This window comes from Ictidomys tridecemlineatus, chromosome 11 (assembly GCF_052094955.1).
Source record: "Ictidomys tridecemlineatus isolate mIctTri1 chromosome 11, mIctTri1.hap1, whole genome shotgun sequence".
NCBI lineage: Eukaryota > Metazoa > Chordata > Mammalia > Rodentia > Sciuridae > Ictidomys > Ictidomys tridecemlineatus.
Genome location: NC_135487.1, coordinates 215,236 through 235,427, shown reverse-complemented (window position 1 = coordinate 235,427; position 20,192 = coordinate 215,236). Strand labels below are relative to the sequence as shown.

Below are 20,192 nucleotides of genomic sequence, written 5' to 3'. Positions count from 1 at the left end.
AAGTAACCAGGCACCTGGAGTACCCAACACCCCACCGTGGAATGCCATAACTAGTCCCATGAGCATTGTTTATTATGTTGGACGGTATCACCCATATCACTTTCCAAAGGGCCAAGCACACCCTGGAAGCTGCATTCACGCACATCTGCTGCACTGAGAACACTGTCCCTGTGGGTTGGTGAAGAGCAGTAGGAGTGACCAGGCTCCTAAGCATTGCATGATGGCTGGATGGTGTGGCCATCTGATAACTGTCAGCTAGTTAAGGGGGTCCAGCCCCCTCCTAGTCTGGGCACCCCCCATCTCCTGAGCACTGTGTGGAAAGGCAGCAGAGCAGGGGCAGAGGGAATGCCTGGCTCCACCCAGTGGTGTTGGGCCATGCAGGGGTGGCCTGCAATGGTATCTCTGCAGGAGACAGCCTGCTGGGTCTCTCGGGGGAGCTCAAGCCCTCCTTGCAGGAGCTATTTAGATAGCTGGGAAGGTCTTTCTGCTCAAGACTTTAGTTTCCAGGTGCCAGTGCCAAGGACATGAAGGCTCTGGTTTGCTCAGCAGGCAGACAGGCTAACAGGAGGCAGGTAAAGGCCTGGGAGAGTCCTCAGTGCCCAGACCCTGCCCAAGGTTCTCATTCTGCCTCGGGATAGCCAGCCAGGGTATGGAGAGGACTCGGGCAGCTTGGCCTGCTGTGTCCGAGGCCTGGCCTAGGACAAGCATGGGAAGTATACCTGTGGGCTGGGCATACTGGCCGGAACAGCAGCACAGAGCCTTGGTGCCCAGGGACCTGTGTCCTCACACCATTTCACAGAATCCACACATAGCAGTAGGGCAGTCACCAGGCTGTTGCTCATGCAGGATTATGCGCCCCCACCACCTCCAGTCTCCACGCCTCAGTGAGGCTCGACTGAGCACTCTTGTTAACTGAGGAGGGTCTCATTCTGGGCCAAGAGGAGGGCTTGTGCCACCTCTTCTAGGCCAGCTGCCTGCCTTCCTGTCAGCTGATGGCTCTCAATAAGCTCAGCCTGCAGGGGTGAGGGTGGCACCCAGAAAGCTTTGTTGTGGAGTGCATGGGCCCTGGCTGCCCAAGTCCAGCTCTCCAGCAGGGGAAGCCCATCCAGCCTGGGAGTGGCCACTAAGGCAAGTCCAACAGGGAGTGTTCTGCATAGACTTTCTGTGAGACTTCGTACACACGCTGGATGAAGGGCAGGGCTTCGCCCAGCATCTCCACAGCCTGCTCCGGGGACCCCACGTTCATGGCCTCAAGGAAGATCTTGCGTGTGGGCAGTGTGCAGAAGGCCACGGTGACTGCCTGGCGCACAATCCAGGGGTGGTAGGCGGCCAGGGAGGCATTGTAGGAGTCGGTACAGAGTGCGGAGGTGCGTGCATCCTCAGGGCTGGTGCGCAGGCCCTCCAGGAACAGTTGTAGCCAGCGCAGAGCTCGGTGCAGGCGCAGCAAGGTCCGGCAGCCTGAGGTTGGGTGGCGGGAGCGGCGATCGAGGTCCACCAGCTTATTGCCCACCTCGTAGGCCACCATGGACTGCAGGCTCATGTAGTGCTCATGTTGGGGGCTGCTGCGTAGACGCTCCATAATCTGCAGCTTGGAGACCACATCCTTTGAGATGAAGGAGAAGATGGTGCCTAGGCTATTCAGAAACCTGTGCAGCAAAGACAGAACTTGTGGCCTCACCCAAACCCAGAGTACCCAACCTGTTCCAGGGACACCACCCTCAGACTGTGGGCACATGTTGGCCCAGAGGCAGGGGTGAGAAGACTGGCAGAGAACAGTCCACCAGCATGCCTGCCCTGTGCCCTGGCAAGTGGATTCCGTCAGGGAAAGCTGCTATCTTGGGGACCTCTGTAGGAAGGTGCCCTGTACACGCACCTGACCAGCCCCTTCCAGCCGGCGATGTAGTGGTCCAGCAGTACTTCTTCCTCCTCGCTGAGACATTGCTGGAAGCTGACCAGCACAAGCTTCAGGTTGAACTCCGCCTCCAAGCCATCCATTTTCTAACACAAACTAAAACAGTTCCACACAGAGCTTGTGGGTCCTCTGCTGGGTCAGCTCTCTCTGTAGCTCATTTATTTCAGGGAGGTGGGAGGATGGAGGAACAGTTGAAATAGCTGGGGTCCTGCAACTGTCTGCCCCTGACGAAGCCCCATTCTCTTATGCTGAGTGCCCCCTCCCTGGAGCCACAGGCTCTCTCACAGACCCCATACGCAAAGACTTGGGCCTGGCTCCTCCTTGTCATTCATGCCACTGACTCAGGTCAGCCCCTGACCTGAGGACCCCCAGCTGCCTCCTGTTTGCAGCAGGCCCCTCTGTCAAGGCTTCCTGCTTATTTGTTTTGATTTCTTTCCCTAAAATCCCTGTTTCACAGTGGGGAAATCCTTCTGAGAGACAGGCACTACCTCAGCATGGTTGCACCTGAAGCCCCCTGTGAAGGCAACATTCTGATGAGGAGTTTAGATCCTAATAGAAACACGGACTCTGAGACAGTAGGCACTTCTGACACAGTAGACGAGGAGACAGATACTGTGGAAGACAGAGATAGGAGCGCAAGAGCAGGTGGGAGGGTGGCTGGGCAGACTTCTCTTCCTTGCTTGTGGCTGTACTCTAAGGCCAGGGTACAGGCTGTGGGGCCAGCATCTGCTGCACAGGTGGACACCCATCTTTCCTCCTGCCGTTGGACCTACACACATTCCATACAGAAGGGTGGCTCGGCTAAAGGTCTTACCACATTCAGAAGACTGCCACAGGCCCTCCCCAAAGGAACACTCCAGGGAACTGTCTGGAAATGGTCCAGGATCAAGTTCTCAAGGTGGGAACAGGCTCTGGATTCTGCTTGTGTCTCTGAGGTCACTCCACAGACATCCCAGTGCCCACACCTTGGTCTGCCTCCAATCACCCCAGCACCCACCTTCCTGGGTGCCCCAAGGGCCTGGGGCTCATGGCAAACCTGTGGGAGTGCTTAATGGGCTCTGGGTACCTGAGTCTGTCTCACCTAGGTCCAGGATGAACACTCACCCCACTAGGGGCTGGAGGTTCCTGTGCCCCTTGATGCTGGGAGCCCTGACTGGCCTCCCTACCCGAGAGCCCGACAGGACAGGACACTGGCTCTCCACACAGGCTCTGTCTTCCACTCTCAAAGTCCTTCAGCTCTGAGGAAAACACCCTGCACTCTCCGCCCTTCCCACGGCCCAGGCTGCCCCAGCCTCCTGTGAGCCGGTGCGGGAGGAGAACCAGCAGGTTCCACGGGTTGGGCTGCCTGCTTGGTAAGGGTGGAGCCCGAGCAGATGGGCTCACAGTGTCTTCAGGTGTGGAGGGCTGCAGGGCCTGGGCCTCAGGACCATGGCTTCGGGGTCCTCCCCTCTCTCAGGGCCTAGTGCTGTTCACTGAGCAGATGCCTCCAGGACTCCAGGGGTTCCTTCTTGGCCACCCAATATCTTTCGGGGTCCAGCCTTCCTGCCCCGAACCCGAGCCAGCGGAAGGACTGCCAGGGGCCTCTCAGCGCTGTCCCCGGAGGGGTGGGAACAGGAAGGGCCGTGCCTGCGCAGCCGGGAGCCGGCAGCCTGCCAGTTCCCTGAAGTACCTCTGAGCCTCCCCGGGGAAGACAGGGCGCGGCAGGAGGGCAGGCTGGACGTCCATCAGCACGTCCCCTCTGGCACTCCAAGCCTGGCACGCGGGCCAGGCTGACCGCCTGCAAGTCTCACCTAGCAGTCTAGCGGGCACCGGGCTGGCGGGTCTCTGCTCCTGCTGCGGGACTTAGGGCGCGGCAGAATCCGGATGGCGGGGAGGGTTGACCAAGGCCGCAGATCTGCGCGGCGGGGCGCGGCGCGGAGCGGCTGGGGAGCCGGCTCCTCGCTCGCCCCGCCTCCCCCGCGCCAGTTCTCACCAGTTACAAGGCGGCCTCACCTCTCCTAACCTGCGGTTGGGCAGGTGTGGCGAGCGCGGCCCCGCCCCTCCTCGCCCCGCCTCCTTGCCCTTCCTGTGCACTCTGATTGGTTGCCACCTGTCCAATCCGGATTCCGCGCACCAGCCCGCGTTTCCGGCGAGCAGACCGGAAGTTGGCGCCGTGGTGGCACCTGCGCAGTGCGTCGCCGCGGCTAGTAGGGTGGCGCGTCCCTGGCCCTCCCTGTCAGCGGAGCACGGAGGATCTGGGCTGAGGGCCCGCCGCGAGCGCAGGATGCCTGAGATCAGAGTGACTCCCTTGGGTGAGTCGGAGCCGCCGAGGACGTTCGGCATTTTGCCCTGAGTCTGCGCACTCTGAGGGCCGGGCGCCTTTGCCCCCGCGGGCCGCCTGCGCTGTACCCACTGGGAGACTGTGCGCAGGCGGCGCGGGGCAGGAGTAGGGGCAGGTCAGAGCCGGGGCCTCCTCGCGTCCTCTTCCTGGCTCGAGGTCCAAAGGTTTGGGGGTTGGTCTTGGCTCCAGAGCTTGCTGTGACTTCAAGGGGGCTCAGTTACCATACTCAGGCTCCTTAGCACTGAAATCAGCATGAGACCACCTGGGGTTAGGTGGCTAGCAGGTACAGTGTGGGTCCTGCGGAGGTGCTGTTTTTGTGTCTAGCCGGGCAGTGGGCTTAAGTCCAGCCACAGGGTCTACATCATGGCTATGGGTGCCTCCATCAGCGTGCTGACCCCTCCCTGCACGTGAACTGCTGCTTGAACACCCTCTGTGCCCACCTCTGCTTCCTCAGCTCCCCTCCACCTCCACCGTTTGATTCCTCTCTCTGGCTGTGTCCCACCTCCACCCTCTGCTTCTCATGCCAAGGTTACCCCCAACCAACCTTCAGTAGCATCCTGTCTTGCCAGTCTCTGCAACGTTAAAAAAAAAATAGCTTCACTTTTGGGAAAAAAGTATAGATTCACACTTCTTGAAGTCTTCTATATATATATATGTATATGTATATATGTATGTTTATTTATTTATTTTAGTTGTAGATGGACAAATACCTTTATTTTTTTAAGAGAGAGAGAGAATTTTTTAAAAATATTTATTTATTTTTTTTTAGTTTTTCGGTGGACACAACATCTTTGTTTGTATGTGGTGCTGAGGATTGAACCTGGGTGGCACACATGCCAGGCGAGCGCGCTACCACTGGAGCCACATCCCCAGCCCCAAAATACCTTTATTTTGTTTATTTATTTTTATATGGTGCTGAGAACTGAACCCAGTGCCTCACGCAAACAAGGCAAGCACTCTACCACTGAGCCACAACTCCAGCTCTTCTTGAAGTCTTGAAATCCAGAGTCCCAGAAACTGTCTCAATATCTCTGGCTTTCTTTGTGCGCATATGCTATTTGTGGCCCTAGAACTTGCTTTCTTCCCTGAACAGAGTGTCTGGAGGATCTTTCCATTTGGATGTCCTGCTCAGGATTCCAGATCACCTTGGCCAAATAGTCTCCCCAGGTTACTCCACTGTAGGGCCTTTGCACAGCTGTCTTTCCATCTTCCTACCCACTCACCCCCTGCTGGGAAGTCGTGTTCTCCAGAGTCTTTCCAGCCATGGTTCCGGAGCTTTGGAAGAACTGCCAGTGCCTAAGAACTAGTGTTGGAATTCAGATAACCAAACCTGGCCCTGTACTTTGTGGCTATGTGCTCATGGGTGCTTCCATGACCCCAGGTCCTTCCCTTTCCCCTCCCATAAACATCTGGAGGGTCTCTGGACCTGACTTGGCCTCAAGTCTAGAGGTACAGTAGGGAAGAGACAGCTGGGACCCTCTCCTCTGGGGCTCTTGTCTGCAAGACAACCCAAGACCCCTGCCATGCCTGCCTGAAACCAGCAGGTTGATGGGTCATGGCCAGGTCAACTTGATGTGTATGATGCTGCCAGATGGTTGGTTCAGGTAGATGGCAGAAGCAGATGTGTAGGATTCAAGGTGGAAACCAGACTATTTGGTGTCCTCAGATCCCCATTGAGGCTTGGGCTGTGTTCCTCTGTTTGTAGATTCCAGGCTCCAGAGGAAGTGACAGATGGCCACATAGGGTCAGGTGTGTTTCCCTCTGGCCAAGGCCTTAGACTGCAGAAGCTGGTGGGGTCTCTTGGAAGTCAGAAGAATGAGTGGGACCATGGTTGGCAAGAGCTAGGGATGTAGTGGTGTGGCACAGCATTCCCACTGCCTGGGTTGGGTTGTTCCTGCTGTAGCCATAGTTGTCGGCTATTGCTGGACAGCCAGGGCTGTATCCCTGTGAGTGACTTGAGGCCACCTGGGTGTCTTTCTGTAGCAGTACCACCATAAGGCACCCTGGACCCCCAATGAGTCCCAAAAGAGAAGACCTCAGTTCACAGCTTGGCTAAGTGCCCACAAATGGCCCTGTCAAACTCTGGAACTTAGGAGCAGCAGTGAGACCCACAGAGCAGTGGTTTGCCTGTTATTGGAGCTAGGACCACAGCCAGTGCTTGGGTATCCTCCATTGGGGTTGCCCCCAACTTTGAGAATTGAGGGGAAGCTTGGTGGAAGAGGGCACTTTGACCCTAGGCTAGTAGCTCAGCATTTAGTCCCCTCCCTGTGCATTTCTCTTGCCTGCAAGTGGAGGTGGCTGTCTTCTCAGCCCATGCTCTGCCTATACAGTGGCCTTGGGGTTCAGTGCTCTAGCTCAGCTCTGCAGAGTCTGGGAGGTGACAGTGCGGGCAGCACTTACAGCAGTGAAAGAGGGAATTTGGGGACAGAAGGAGGAGGTATGGCCATATTTATCACCTGCCCTTTCTCTTGAGCAGGGGCTGGGCAGGATGTGGGTCGCAGCTGCATCCTGGTCTCCATCGCGGGCAAGAATGTCATGCTGGACTGCGGGATGCACATGGGCTTCAATGATGATGTGAGTCCTGAATGCAGGTGCCCGGAGGGAGGGTCCATCTCTCAGTTGCTCCTTGTAGTTGTCTGTAATAGGATCCCTGGGTCTTGGAGTGAGAGGGCAAGTGGGCAGCTGTACCCATTCAGGGTGGGGTGAGGCTCCCTGGTTCCTGCTGGGTTTCTGTAGGCTGGGCTTTAGGAGGTGCTGGGTAGTGAGGTTGGTGGTGACTTTAGCCAGCAGCTTGTCCTTCCAGGCAGCTGTGAGCAGCCAGTGGTTGACGCTATCAGCTGGGAGTATGCTACTCCTGGGGTGCCAGCTGTATGCCCCCATTCCTGGAGACTGGGGTGGCCTGCTGTGTTCTCACCTCTCCCATGGTTTCTCCTCAGAGGCGCTTTCCTGACTTCTCCTACATCACCCAGAATGGCCGGCTGACTGACTTCCTGGACTGCGTGATCATCAGGTCGGCTTCCTTTAGGGGCCTTTCTCCTCCCCTACCCACAGAGGCTACAGGTGTGGTGTGTTGCCTACTGACTGTGTCATGGAGTCCTGTCCCCAGGTTTCCTGTGTGGCACTCAGGGTGGTGGTCAGCCCCTCGGAACTAGGGGGCACTCCATGTAATTGTCCCTGCTGACTGTGTCCCCAAGTGTGTGGACTAGAGTCTGGTAAGTGCCCTAAGAAGCTGAGTGGGGCAGGGCAGTGCCTAGATGGTATGCTTCACCTTCATCCCAGGCTGCTCTTCAGGCCCTGACCGGGTAGCAGAGATTGGGTCCTCTGGTTGGTTCTGTCCTGTTTCACTGGTCACACACCCCATCTCCTTGCTCTTTCTCCCCAACCCTAGCCTTGGTCCCGTTCTTTTGCTGTCTCTGGAACATTAAGCCCACTGATTGTTCTCATTCCTGACCCTGATCCTAACACTTCGCTCTAGGTTCGTGGTCTCGCTAGCCACCTGTCACCTCCCCAGCTCGACAGGCTGATTCAGGGGAGGCAACTTTGCCTTCCCCCTCCCTGCTCTCACCCTCAGGCTCTATCCCCTCAATCCCTGCTGTCACCACCTGCTCTGAGTGGCCTTGCCTGATTGCCTCAGCATTCTGGTACTGTCTCTCAGTGGCCAGAGGAGTCCTTTGGGCTGAAGCACCCTATGTTGGGCAGCTGGGTCCTCGGTTGCTTGGATGTCTGGTTTGGGACATGGTCATGGGCTGCTTGCCTACCCTGGGGTAGAGACAACAGCTCTCCCCTCCTATGATGCCATCCCCCTCAGCTGCCTTGTTTCTGTGCAGAGCACGTCTATAGCTAAGACGTGTTTTAGTTAACGATTTGTTTCCTGCTCTGAGTGTTCAGGCTGCACATTTGGGAAGATAGCGGTTCTTGTATTTGTTATCCTTGACTTCAGTAATCAGGAGGGTGGCTTCAGTGAATGAGCGGAGTGACCCATGATCCCAGAACTGGAGTGGGGTGGCTGAGAGAGGGTGATCCCAGGCCAACTGGTGCCTGTCCTTCCAGCCACTTCCACCTGGACCACTGTGGAGCACTCCCCTACTTCAGCGAGATGGTGGGCTATGATGGACCCATCTACATGACCCATCCCACCCAGGCCATCTGCCCAATCCTGCTGGAGGACTACCGCAAGATTGCCGTGGACAAGAAAGGCGAGGCCAACTTCTTTACCTCCCAGATGATCAAAGACTGCATGAAGAAGGTGGTAGCTGTCCACTTGCACCAGACAGTTCAGGTCAGGGTCCCCAAGTGCCCAGGCTGGCACAGTGCTCTCTAGGGCTCCTCCTGCATACAGTCTGTGAGGTCCAGTGGCTTTGGACTCCAATCACCCCATCTCACTATTTTGCCCAGGCCTGTAGGACCACCAGGAGGCAGCAGTGGGCAGGTGACCCAGATTTGGCATGTAGCCTGGGGGAGTGCACTTGTGTGACAGGCGGCTTTTGTTCAGGTGACACTAAAGAGACCATCTGCCACCTTCTGCCTCAGGACACTTGTACTGTCTGAGCACACCGAGATAAAGGGCACATGTGGTCTATCAGACACTCAGGGAGTCTGTTTTGTTTTTGTTACTGGGGCTAAACTTAGGGCTTTGCAGATCCTAGGCAAGGGCTCTGACTCTGAGTTCTACCCACAGCCTGTCGCCTGGTCTCCTGGCGTGTTGCTAGGTAGGGGGCAGAGACCAGCCCTCGGGATAGGCAAGCCCTGATGGGTGCCCCAGATCGAGCTGTGAGGAGTGAGGGTGAAAGAGGGAGTGAGGGTTTTAAACAGGCAGTAACAAGTCAGCTTGAACAAAGCTGTTCACAAAGATTGTGGATTTGCTGTTTCTTAAGAGCCTCTGGGATTTGCTTTATATATTTTGAAATTACATTACTAGGTGCCTACACATTTTGGATCGTTTTATTCTGATTGAATATTTGGTCAATATAAAGGGTATGATATACCTTAAATGTTTCTTATCTTGAGATCTTATCTGAGATCCTGGTAATATAGTTGTGCCATCTGCCACTCCACTTTTTTCCTTTTTCTTTTCTTTCTTTCTTTTTTATGGTACCAAGCATTGAACCCAGAGGTACTTAACCACTGAGCCACATCCCCAGCCCCTTTTTATATTTTATTTATTAACAGGGTAACTGACTTAGGGCCTCACTGAGTTGCTGAGGCTGGCTTTCAATCTACAATCCTACTGCCTCAGCCTCCTGACCCACTGGGATCACAGGTGTGTGCCACTACACCTGGCATTTTTCCTTTCTTTCTTTCTTTCTAGCTGTGCTCTGGGGATTAAACCCATGGCCTCACTCATGATAGACAAGCGTTGTACCACTTAGCTGCACCCCCAGCCCTGTCTATCTATCCATACCAGGGATTAAACCCAGGGGTGCTTAACCACTGAGCCACTCCCCACTTCCTTTTTAATTTCGAGACAGGGTCTCCCTAAGTTATTGAAGCTGGCCACAAATTGGTAGTCCTCCTGTCTCACCCTCCTGAGTTGCTGGGATTACCTGTGTGTACAACTGCTTCTCGCCAGTTTTCACCTTTTGGTCTGGATAATTTACCTTCTGCCTAAAGAATACCAGTGTGGATTAATTCCTTTGATTTATATTTGTCTGCAAATGGATTTATTTTACTCTCATTGTTTTCTTGAATTTTTCCTTTCCAGGTTTTCCTGATCCTCTTCCTTTTATTTTTGTTTTTAATGTTTATTTCTTTTAGTTATAGGTTGGCACTATACCTTTATTTTATTTTTATGTGGTGCTGAGGATTGAACCCAGTGCCTCACGGATGCTAGGTGAGCACTCTACCTCTGAGCCACATCCCCAGCCCCCTCCTCCACACTACCTTTATTTCACATATTTATTTTTATGTGGTGCTGAGGATCGAATCCAGGGTCTTGTATGTGCGAGGCGAGCGCTCTACCGATGAGCCACAACCCCAGCCCCCTCCTTTTTTTTTTTAATAATTTTTTTTAACGTGGTACTGAGGATCGAGCCTAGTATCTCACACATAATAGGCAATTGTTCTACCACTGAGCCACAATCCCAGCCCCCCTCATCTTTTTTTTAATAAATATTTTTTTTATTTATAAATGGACACAGTATCTTTATTTTGTTTATTTATTTTTATGTGGTGCTGAGGCTCGAACCCAGGGTCTCACACGTGCAAGGCAAGCGCTCTACCGATGAGCCACAACCCCAGCCCTCCTTTTTTTTTTTTTTTAATAATTTTTTTTTATGTGGTACTGAGGATCAAGCCCAGTATCTCACACACAATAGGCAATTGTTCTACCACTGAGCCACAACCCCAGCTTCCTCATTCTTTTTTTTTTTTCTTTCTTTTTTTTTTAATATTCATTTTTTTAGTTGCAGTTGAACATAATACCTTTATTTTATTCATTTATTTTTATGTGGTGCTGAGGATCGAAACCAGGGCCTCGCATGTGCTAGGCAAGCACTCTACCGCTGAGCCACAACCCCAGCCCTTTTTTTTTTTCTTTTAATAATATCTATCTTTAGTTTTAGGTGGACACAATTCTTTTATTATTTATTTTTATGTGGTGCTGAGGATCCAACCCAGGGCCTCACACATGCTAGGCGAGTGCTCTACTACTGAGCCCCCGCCCTGGCGCAGCCTCCTCATTCTTGAAGGACTCTTTTCTCACTGTACAGTACAGACTTTTACTCCTCAGACTAGGGGAGAGCTGGGAAAGCTCTTGTGTATTGGAGTGGTCGAGAGACTGGCGAACCTGTCTCAGCCCATAGATATACTGTGGTTCTGTCTTCCATTTGCAGATCTCTATAGTTGTTTTCTCCAAAGTAGAATGTGCCCACAGGGTGTGGGTCAGGTGAGGTCATTCAGCTGGTGACCTGGTCATGTCACTATCTGATCCTGGATGGTACTGGTTGACATGGGCACCATGGCATAGGGACCTGGGCCAGCAGAAACCAGTGAGGCAAGGCCAGTAAGAAATATACTAGGGACGTTTTCCACCTGCTAAGGTGTGTCCTGGATGCCATTGCAGGGCAGATGGGCAAAGCAGTGACCTACATGGTGGCCAGTCATTGTGGCCAAAGAGGTGCTAGTGGCCCAGCAGAGCTTACATCCTACATCTCCAGCTGCACATCTGGACCTGCCTTGTGAGCTCCTGCAGCAAAGCTGGTGTTAAAGTCCACTCTCTGATGGGTGGTCACCTTGGAAGTGAGGTGACCCTTCACAGCAGACTTAATGGGAAATGGGCAGCCTTGTCCCCGAGAGTTCCTTAAGTAATACTGAGGAATCGGGAAGGAGGGCGGTGTGCAGACACCCATGTGGCACCTCCAGCATCACACACCCCTTCTGTGACCCCTCTTGTTTTCTGGGCTCACACCCAAAACCCAGGCCAAAGGAGGCAACTTTGCCTCACACATGCGAGGCAAGTTCACTACTGCTGAGCCACAGCCTCAGCCCCATGGGAGGACACGTTTTGACAGTCCAGTGACTCTTGTCCTGTCCTCCGGTCTTCCTGCTGAGATGAATGGCAGGCAAAGGCCATGCTGGGTTCTCCAGCCCCACCATTCTCTGAGCCTGAGTTTTGTCCATGTGGTAGGACCCTGACCTCCCAGAGTGCACGGGGCCAGGTGTGCTCATGAGGAATGGGAACGTTCCCACCACTGCAGGCTGGGCCGCTGGGATTTTAGAGACTGGATTCTTGCACCCTACTTGGGATTCTCTTTCTGAGTCTGGGAAAGAAAGGTCTGTGTTCAAAAGCGGCCCCCCCCCTTTTTTTAAAATTTTTAAATTTTTTAGTTGTAGTTGGACTTTGTTTTATTTATTTATTTTTATGTGGTGCTGAGGAGGATTGAACCCAGGGCCTTTTACCTGCCAGGGAAGCGCTCTACCACTGAGCCACAACCCCAGCCCAGAAGGACCCATTTTAATGGAAGGAAGGCCTGGGTAGCTGTCTGGGGCCACCCCTGTGGGCTCTGATTGCAAGACTGCAGCTTGCAGCACAGGAATGTCCCTCCTCTACTGCTGTCATGGTCCTGTCCTCTGAGGCTCCTGCAGGGCCACCCTCATGAGGAAAGGCCAGGCTAACAGTCTCTCGTCCCACACTCCCCACACCTCTGTCTGCTGTTCTCCTGTGGGTCCTGGCTGTGCTGTGGCCTGCGTGCCGATTTCTCAGCCCTTGGGGTGTCTTCTGCCTCCTCTATCCTTCTGTCTTGTGCTTCATGCTGTTTCACCCTCAAAGTTTAGCCCATTGTTTTTGTTTTTAATAAATTTGTTCATTTTTAAATTTTTATTTATTTTTTAATGTGGTACTGAGAATCAAACCCAGTGCCTCGCATGTGCTAGGCAAGTGCTCTACCTCTGGGCCATAACCCCAGCCCTTGTTTTCTTCAATGTGTTGGTAAATTCACCTACTGAATTCATTTAGGTTATTAGAATCTTCACTCTTGTGTAGTTTCTTGGACTTTGCCTCTATTCTTAGTCCTGCCTCTTTCTCTCTGGGGAGGTAAGGGTCTGTGGGGTTCCTCAGGACCAGAGCCTGTGGTGTGGTACTGGGCACCTGAGTGGTCAGTATGTATTGTGCCACACAGGCCTGGAGAATCCCCTTCTTGGGAACTGAGAGGACACCTAAAGCCATGTTGTCTGGAACAGTGTCTAGGAACTTTGCAGGCTTTAAACTGCCACCTCTGTTGCTCTCCAGCTTGCCTCACCTCCTGTGGTGGCTTTTGCATGAGGGATGGAGTTGGTGGGAGACTTGGGAGATGCTGACTTCATCTGCACCTGCCCTGCACCTGTAGGCCCAAGTTCAACCCTCTGTTCTCTCTGCAGGTGGATGATGAGCTAGAGATCAAGGCCTACTACGCGGGCCATGTGCTGGGGGCAGCCATGTTCCAGATCAAAGTGGGCTCAGAGTCTGTGGTCTACACGGTTAGTGGAGGGGCCTGTGGTTCAGCAAGTCTGCCTGGGGTTGGGAGACCCTCCTCACTGTTGCCTTCTTTGCCAGGGTGATTATAATATGACCCCGGACCGCCACTTGGGGTAAGTAGGCCTCTGTGCTTCATCCTGTGGGTTCCTTCTGGACTAGAGACCTGTGGTGTGGTGGTGCTGGGCACCTGAGCGGTCAGCGCATTGGTGTCCCCAACAAGTTTCGTATGTGGTGTGGAGAGCCCTAACCTTGGGAACCCAGAGGCAGGAAGGCACAGGTCTAGGCTGGGGCCTCTACCAGCCCTTCTGAGGGTGCTGCCCGTGACGTACAACTGGATCTAGGAGAGGGGCAGGCTGCTGGCAGAGTGGTTCAGGAAGGTGGCTGTGAGTGGGGCTGGGACAGTCCACTACCAGCCACACCCACCCATTATAGTGCTGCTTGGATTGACAAGTGCCGTCCCAACCTGCTCATCACGGAGTCCACCTATGCCACAACCATCCGGGACTCCAAGCGCTGCCGGGAGCGAGACTTCCTGAAGAAAGTCCACGAGACAGTGGAGCGTGGCGGGAAGGTAGCTGTGTCTGCTCTGGGATGGAAGCCAGCCCCACCCAGCTATGCAGGCCCTGCCACCCTGATGTGTGTCAGGTCTTGGGGGGTGGTGGTGGGGTGCTGCTTATTTAGCACTGAGGAGAAAAACCCTGAAGAACCTTTCCTAGGAGATGGCAGCTCCCCGGCTTCAGATTGGATGAAGGGCTATCCAGAGCATCCCATGGCCCCTGCTGTCTACTCGTGGCTGGGAACCAGGCTGTGTGCAGGGTGGGGGCCTGGGCCATGCCTCTGACTGGATACTGCCTTTGACCACTGAAATCAGCCAGCACAGTCTCACAAAGATAGGCACAATGAGCAAGTTATCACCTGCTATGCTGGGTGTGGGTGGCATGGCCAGGGGCTCCACCTGAGTTGGCCTCACCTCCCTCAGGTGCTGATCCCTGTGTTTGCACTGGGCCGTGCTCAGGAGCTCTGCATCTTGCTGGAGACCTTCTGGTAGGTGCAGAGAGGACTACTCCTGACCTGAGGGTAGCGGGGGGGCACATGGCCTGTGCAGCCTGGGTGGGAGGTGGCCTGAAAAGTCAAGGCAGCACAGACCACTATTGGAGCCCCATGGTTAGGGTGCCAGCGACATGGCCCTGCTCAGTGTTGGTGGGTGGAGCTGGCCATGTACCTGCAGGCCAGCATCATCAACGTCATTGGTAGCTGGTCTCAGGGTCTCTAGTCTAGCTCTAAACTTGCCACACAAGCTCTGGGACACTGTAGATGTTCTATAACAATAGGACACAGGCTGCAGGTACTGGCCTGATGGTCATTGGGGTGGAGAGAGCTGGGAGCTCAGTTCCTCGACTCTGGCCAAGCTGTGAGGTGAAGGGCATGAGTGACATGGCCCAGGCTGACCCTGGCAGTGACCACTAACCAGGTCGGTGGGCCCACAGGGAACGCATGAACCTGAAAGTGCCCATCTACTTCTCCACGGGCTTGACGGAGAAGGCCAACCACTACTACAAGCTCTTCATCACCTGGACCAACCAGAAGATTCGGAAGACCTTTGTTCAGAGGAATATGTTTGAATTCAAGCATATCAAAGCCTTCGACCGGGCATTTGCTGACAACCCAGGCCCCATGGTTAGACCCTGTGGGCAGCATCCCATGTCAGGCACAGAGGATTCCTGGTCAGAAGCTGGGGCCTGTGGTGGGGCTGGGCAAGGAGTCTATTGCCCTGACCACCCTCATCCATCCCTTAGGTTGTGTTTGCCACGCCAGGGATGCTGCATGCTGGCCAGTCCCTGCAGATCTTCCGAAAGTGGGCAGGAAATGAGAAGAACATGGTGAGGGCTCTGGGCCCAGGGCCAGCTCCTGAGAGGTGGCCACAGGAGCTCCCTACAGCTAGAGGGCAGATGGATGGTTCTTTACCCACCCTGTCCCCAAGCTGCCCATGGACCTGGCTTTAGGCTGGTCTGAGGTCACTGATGGTGGGGGTGCTAGTGTCCAACTCGGGCAGCTCAGACCTGGGGAACTGAGCAGCCGTGATGGTGGGCTCTGGGCCTGGTCCCCCAAGGTCTGCAGCTGGCTGAGTGGAAGCAGCCTCCTCCAGTGGGGGTATTCCACTTCCAGGTGGAAGCCCTGGTGTGTACGCAGCTGGGTGGCCACATGGCTGAGTCTTATCCTTGCCCTACAGGTCATTATGCCTGGTTACTGTGTGCAGGGCACTGTGGGCCACAAGATTCTCAGTGGGCAGCGCAAGTTGGAGATGGAAGGACGACAGGTGGTGAGTCTTCATCCTCGCCCATGGGCTTGGGGACAGTGGCCCCCTGGCACTGACATCTGTACCTTGGTGCTACAGCTGGAGGTGAAGATGCAGGTGGAGTACATGTCGTTCAGCGCCCACGCTGACGCCAAGGGCATCATGCAGCTGGTGGGGCAGGCAGAGCCAGAGCGTGTGCTGCTGGTGCATGGGGAGGCCAAGAAGATGGAGTTCCTCCGGCAGAAGATTGAGCAGGAGTTCCGTAGGTGGCCATGGGGCGCTGCAGAGGGTCACCAAGCAGGGCTCACCCCTGGGACTGGTGCAGACAGGACTGGCCAGCTCAGACTGAGGTTCTGTCTGCACCATCTCTACCCCCAGGGGTCAGCTGCTACATGCCAGCCAACGGTGAGACGGTGACGCTGCCTACGAGCCCCAGCATCCCTGTGGGCATTTCTCTGGGACTGCTGAAGCGGGAGATGGCGCAGGGTATGAGAGGCAGGTTGGGCACCAGGCAGGGTGGCTGGTGAGTGGGTGACACATGTTGATAGCCACACTCTTCTCACAGGGCTACTTCCTGAGGCCAAGAAGCCCCGGCTACTGCATGGCACCCTGATCATGAAGGACAGTGTGAGTGTGTGGATGGAGGTTGGGGGTAGAACCCCTACTTGTCCTGACCTATCCCTGCCCCACAGAGCTTCCGGCTGGTATCCTCAGAGCAAGCCCTCAAGGAGCTAGGCCTGGCCGAGCACCAGCTGCGCTTCACCTGCCGTGTGCACCTGCAGGACACCCGCAAGGAACAGGAGACAGCCCTGCGAGTCTACAGCCACCTCAAAAGGTGTGCCTGGCCTTCCTCTCCACCCCACCCCCTCCACCTGGGTAAGGCAGGTCTCACTGTGCCTCTCCACAGCACCCTGAAGGACCACTGTGTACAGCACCTCCCTGATGGCTCTGTGACGGTGGAGTCTATCCTTATCCAGGCTGCTGCCCACTCTGAGGACCCAGGCACCAAGGTGCTGTTAGTTTCTTGGACATACCAGGTAGGTGGTTGGAATCGCCAGTGCCCCATTGGGAAGGGTAGGTGGGCTCTCTCCCTTGGCAGCCTGTGCTGCCTGGAGCAGGGTGACGGCCTTCTCGCCTTTTTTGTAGGATGAGGAGCTGGGGAGCTTCCTCACGGCACTGCTCAAGAAGGGTCTCCCCCAGGCCCCCAGCTGATGCACTGACCACCCAGGCTTTCACTTCTGCCTTTCACTGTGCCCAGCAGGAGAAACTCAGCTTCCACTCCTGGATTCTGGGTGCTCTGTGTGAGCAAATCCCATGGCCAGGCTGGCTGCAGAACTTGTTCTAGGACAAGGCCAGAGATACAGCTGGCCTAAGTGGATACCTCTGTCAATAAACAAGCCTCAGGGGTCTCCTCACCTTTTATTCTTGCTCCCAGGCCCCTGGAAGATAGGGGTAATATTCCTGGAAAAGCAGAACCAGGGACATTTGGGTGCTTACACCTGTTTCCTGCACCCCAATCTGTGTCAGCCTCCTCAAGGGCAGAGGGGGGTGGTCCAGGGTGGCAGGGACTCTGGGGAGGCTGAGATTGAAAGGAAGCAAAAAGAGGTGGATGTGCTATGTATATTGATCAAGATGACCAGATTCAACAGCCAGACCTAGGGTTCTGTGGCCAGGGTCTTCATTTCCATACTGTGGACCCTGCAGGGTGCAGGAGGCAGGACCTGTGGATAGACTTTAGGTCAGCCTGGGGTGGGGGTCACCCTAGAGCCACCACCCCAGGGATTTTGCTCAAGGGGCCTGAAAACAGGGCTCTGAATCCCATGCTGTGGCAACTCCACTCCAGCTGGGTATCCTTTGGCCAATCCAGGTCCCCTCCTGCAGCCTTCCCATTGGGTACCTGGGTTTCTATGTGTTGGACAGCAGGTTTCTATATCTTGACCTCAAGATCCCCCTCCCCCAGGGAAGACCCAGCCTGGATGGGTGGTGCTGCCTCTTACCAAGGTCCCTGAGGCCTCCATACAGCACTGACTTCAGAAACAGCCCATGGGCTGGAGCAGGGTGGGCCTGGTACTTGCCTAGGGGATCTTGGCTCTCCAGAATCACCCTCACCTGGGTGGGTGTCAAAACCCCGAGCCCCACAGCCACTAGCACAGCTGTCATCCTTCGCACCTGCAACCCAGAATGAAGCTGCTACAGGGGTCTGCCTTGGCCCACCCCAGGAGGACCCAGGACAGCCCACCTGTCGGTACAGGAAAGACTGGCTCTCGAACTCCAGAGTCCAGAAGTGCAGCTTCCTAGGACAAAGGTGCCTGTGATATCCAAGCCGAAGGCCAGTCCCAGCCACCCAATCCCACCATGTGCTTTCAGACAAGAGTGTTTGTTGACAGGTTGGGAACGGGGACTAGTTGTCAGCTCTCCAAGTACTAGCCCTCACTTACCACCCGTCCCCAGGAGGGGCCCATGGAAAGGAAGCAAAAGCAGTCACAACCCGTGTGAAGTAGCAATGTACCGAGGGCCCTCACATGGAGAGACCACTAGGATGGCGATGCTCAGAGGGGGAGCACAGCCTGCTTACTGCCAACACCCAACCCCTAGGCCTGGTGCTCTCCTGCCTGACTATGCAGAAGTCTCCCTTGGGGCTGCCCTTGACTGGGAAGGTTCTAGAAGTCAACAACTGTCTCCACCCTCTGCAGGAGGCCTGCTGAGGGCAGTGGAACCCAGGCTGGGCTGGAACCACTAGTCCCAGTGAAACCTTTCAATGGCTGCCAAAACCTATCTGCTGGGCAGAGCTCTGGGCAGGCAAAGGTTCTCAAGAGGAGGGTAATACTCTGTCCCCAACTCCCAGGCAGTGGTGGGGGAGTGCTGCCCTGTCTTTGTTGGGAGAGGTTCTGGAGCTGCATTTAGCCCTGGTGGCCTCCCAAGTGGCACCAGGTAGGACCACAGTGCAAAACTCTTCCTCACCTGTTTTCCTGGGGGAGGACAAAGGGACTGGTGGGGCCAGGGGATACTGAGGCTCGGCGCAGTGTGCGAACTGGGCTAGCAGCCGGGCTGCCAGCTGACTGGAAGGCACTGAAGTCATGTGTCCCCAGGAGGTGCTGGGCAGCTTCCTGCATGGCAGGTACATCCAGACAGCTGCAGCACACCAGGCAAGCAGTCAGGAGGGAAGGCCCAGCAAGGGGCCTTGTGAGCCCCCTCCTCCTGACTTGCATTTACCCACACTCACTCTGTTCGAAGAGCCCAGCAAAGGTTTCTCTCAAACACAGGCAGCTGGTCAGGACCAGGACAGCCAGTGGCCAGACGGTACAGGTAGGTTCTAGAGGTAGCTGCATGGCGAGCATGAAAGTCACTGGGCACACGGAAGACCTGCAGAACCCTGTGGCAGCAGCTCAGGCTCAGCAAGGAATAACCCCACCCACATATCCAGGTGACACCTCAGTGCCTGCTCCTTCACCTCCAGGTTCTGCCCAGTCTGGACTTCCAGCCTCCACCCACCGTGGACCACGGGTGTCAAGGAAGAGTAGGGCACAGGATAACCATGCTCAGATTGGGGGCTCACCTGATGGCTGGGTGCCTCAGGTGAGTGTTGAGGGCCTGGGCCACCACCTCGGGTGAGAAGGGCGGCTGGCCCGGGCGGCGCTGGACATCCAGGTGTGCCGTGTTGCTCAGCGCGTGCACTCCCGCATCGGTACGGCTGGAGATGGTGAACCTGACTGGCTCTACTGAGTTCAGTCGCTCTGCGGCCTCCTGCTGCGACAAAACTTTGGGGCAGCGGAGCTAGGGCCAGGGCCGCAGGGGACACATCCCCAGGCTCCCACCGGGGCCTCCCAGGGAGTTGTCTCCCTCCCAGCCGGGCAGACCTCACCTCCAGGTAGTTCTGCACTCCAATGGCACGTTGGGAGCCTCTGACGGCAGCGACTCCACTGCGGACAGAGGCGAGTGGGGTTACCTGATGAAGGCCATCGCGTCCTGCCCACCCCGCCCTAAGGCCAAACAAAGCATTTCCTGGGCCCGAAAGTTGGGCAAGCTGTACCTGGGCCACCCTGTCTGCCCGCTGACCCTGGATTTAACCCCCGCGAGCTCTCCCCGGCCGGGTCGCATCTTTCCTGCTAGCCAGGTGACGGATGTCGGGGGAAGGCCGGGATACGTACTTAAAACCAGTGCCCACGTACTGGAAATACACGAGGTAGCGCGCCCGCACTGAGCGCATTGCGCCGGAGGGACCCAAGGCTAGCGCCCCACGTGTCCTCAGGCCGGCCACGCCCACCGTGCCTGCGCCTGCGCGCTCCCCGCAGGCTGCCGGGGAGAGGCGGGGCTGAGGCGGGGCTAGGCCTAGGGAGCGGGTGGAAAGTGCCGCCGCCGCTGAGCGGCCTGCCGGACCGCGACTGCGCCCTGGAGGCGCTCTCAGAGCCACTTATTGCCCCGCACGCTCTCAGGCGCCCGCCTCCACTCACTGGTTAATTCCCTATTCCCGCTCTGCCGCCCACCGCCCGCCCGGTTCTCAGGGGCGTGTCTGTCCGCCGAGTAGCGGCCAAGACCTCCCAAATGTGGTTTTTGCAAACGCCCCAAGTTGCGCAATGGCTAGGATGGCTGGAGCGGGCGGAGCCCGCGCCCTCCCCGTTCCTGGGTTTGGCCGACGGTCCCCGAAGCCCTACTGTCTCGGCCCATCAAGCTCCCCGACCCTGTGGCAGTGGACACAGGGAGGGCGTTTGGTGAC

General features: G+C 55.8%; 3 protein-coding genes across 17 annotated transcripts; 1 reads left to right on the top strand and 2 right to left on the bottom strand.

Moving 5' to 3' along the window:
• Positions 1–54: 54 nt before the first annotated feature.
• On the bottom strand, positions 55–3,959 carry Cptp (ceramide-1-phosphate transfer protein). 4 transcript variants are annotated; one of them, XM_040287749.2, is made up of 3 exons: positions 2,401–3,959; positions 1,874–2,008; positions 55–1,646 (listed from the first exon to the last, which is right to left on the bottom strand). In XM_040287749.2, the coding sequence occupies exons 2-3, from the start codon at positions 1,993–1,995 to the stop codon at positions 1,124–1,126; spliced, it is 645 nt and encodes a 214-aa protein (XP_040143683.1). In that variant the 5' UTR covers positions 1,996–2,008; positions 2,401–3,959; the 3' UTR covers positions 55–1,123. The 4 variants fall into 4 exon arrangements, with proteins under 4 accessions (XP_040143683.1, XP_040143682.1, XP_005339318.1 ...); XM_040287748.2 differs by having other exon boundaries at positions 1,874–2,681; positions 3,703–3,957; XM_005339261.5 differs by having other exon boundaries at positions 3,703–3,957.
• An 84-nt stretch (positions 3,960–4,043) lies between these two features.
• Ints11 (integrator complex subunit 11) lies at positions 4,044–16,887 on the top strand. 4 transcript variants are annotated; one of them, XM_040287739.2, is made up of 17 exons: positions 4,044–4,203; positions 6,709–6,806; positions 7,169–7,242; positions 8,283–8,511; positions 13,086–13,184; positions 13,261–13,295; positions 13,615–13,753; positions 14,162–14,226; positions 14,670–14,859; positions 14,979–15,062; positions 15,413–15,499; positions 15,578–15,740; positions 15,857–15,964; positions 16,044–16,105; positions 16,171–16,313; positions 16,386–16,515; positions 16,625–16,887. In XM_040287739.2, exons 1-17 carry the CDS (start codon positions 4,176–4,178, stop codon positions 16,688–16,690), a joined length of 1,800 nt encoding a protein of 599 aa, XP_040143673.1. In that variant the 5' UTR covers positions 4,044–4,175; the 3' UTR covers positions 16,691–16,887. The 4 variants fall into 4 exon arrangements, with proteins under 4 accessions (XP_040143673.1, XP_005339319.1, XP_040143674.1 ...); XM_005339262.5 differs by having other exon boundaries at positions 15,413–15,502; XM_040287740.2 differs by lacking the exons at positions 4,044–4,203; positions 6,709–6,806 and having other exon boundaries at positions 7,185–7,292; positions 15,413–15,502.
• Positions 16,884–20,117, bottom strand: Pusl1 (pseudouridine synthase like 1). Of its 9 annotated transcripts, none has more exons than XM_078024999.1 (8): positions 19,627–20,115; positions 19,341–19,458; positions 19,035–19,225; positions 18,702–18,851; positions 18,440–18,610; positions 17,718–17,772; positions 17,554–17,647; positions 16,884–17,199 (listed from the first exon to the last, which is right to left on the bottom strand). In XM_078024999.1, exons 1-8 carry the CDS (start codon positions 19,683–19,685, stop codon positions 17,093–17,095), a joined length of 945 nt encoding a protein of 314 aa, XP_077881125.1. In that variant the 5' UTR covers positions 19,686–20,115; the 3' UTR covers positions 16,884–17,092. The 9 variants fall into 9 exon arrangements, with proteins under 9 accessions (XP_077881125.1, XP_077881120.1, XP_040143678.1 ...); XM_078024994.1 differs by having other exon boundaries at positions 17,476–17,647; positions 19,627–20,111; XM_040287744.2 differs by having other exon boundaries at positions 17,476–17,647; positions 19,341–19,398; positions 19,509–20,110.
• Positions 20,118–20,192: the final 75 nt, after the last annotated feature.

Excerpts from the sequence above, each read along its gene's own strand:
- Pusl1 (XM_078024994.1), bottom strand. The coding sequence starts at position 19,685 with ATGCGCTCAGTGCGGGCGCGCTACCTCGTGTATTTCCAGTACGTGGGC. Across the intron at positions 19,459-19,626 it reads TACGTGGGCACTGGTTTTAA|GGCGGGGTGGGCAGGACGCG; the intron begins GTACGTATCCCG and ends GTTTGGCCTTAG. Across the intron at positions 19,226-19,340 it reads GAGTGCAGAACTACCTGGAG|CAGGAGGCCGCAGAGCGACT; the intron begins GTGAGGTCTGCC and ends GTTTTGTCGCAG.
- Ints11 (XM_005339262.5), top strand. The coding sequence starts at position 4,176 with ATGCCTGAGATCAGAGTGACTCCCTTGG. Across the intron at positions 15,965-16,043 it reads GAAGCGGGAGATGGCGCAGG|GGCTACTTCCTGAGGCCAAG; the intron begins GTATGAGAGGCA and ends CTCTTCTCACAG. Across the intron at positions 16,106-16,170 it reads CCCTGATCATGAAGGACAGT|AGCTTCCGGCTGGTATCCTC; the intron begins GTGAGTGTGTGG and ends CCTGCCCCACAG.
- Cptp (XM_040287749.2), bottom strand. The coding sequence starts at position 1,995 with ATGGATGGCTTGGAGGCGGAGTTCAACCTGAAGCTTGTGCTGGTCAGC. Across the intron at positions 1,647-1,873 it reads GGCTGGAAGGGGCTGGTCAG|GTTTCTGAATAGCCTAGGCA; the intron begins GTGCGTGTACAG and ends TTTGCTGCACAG.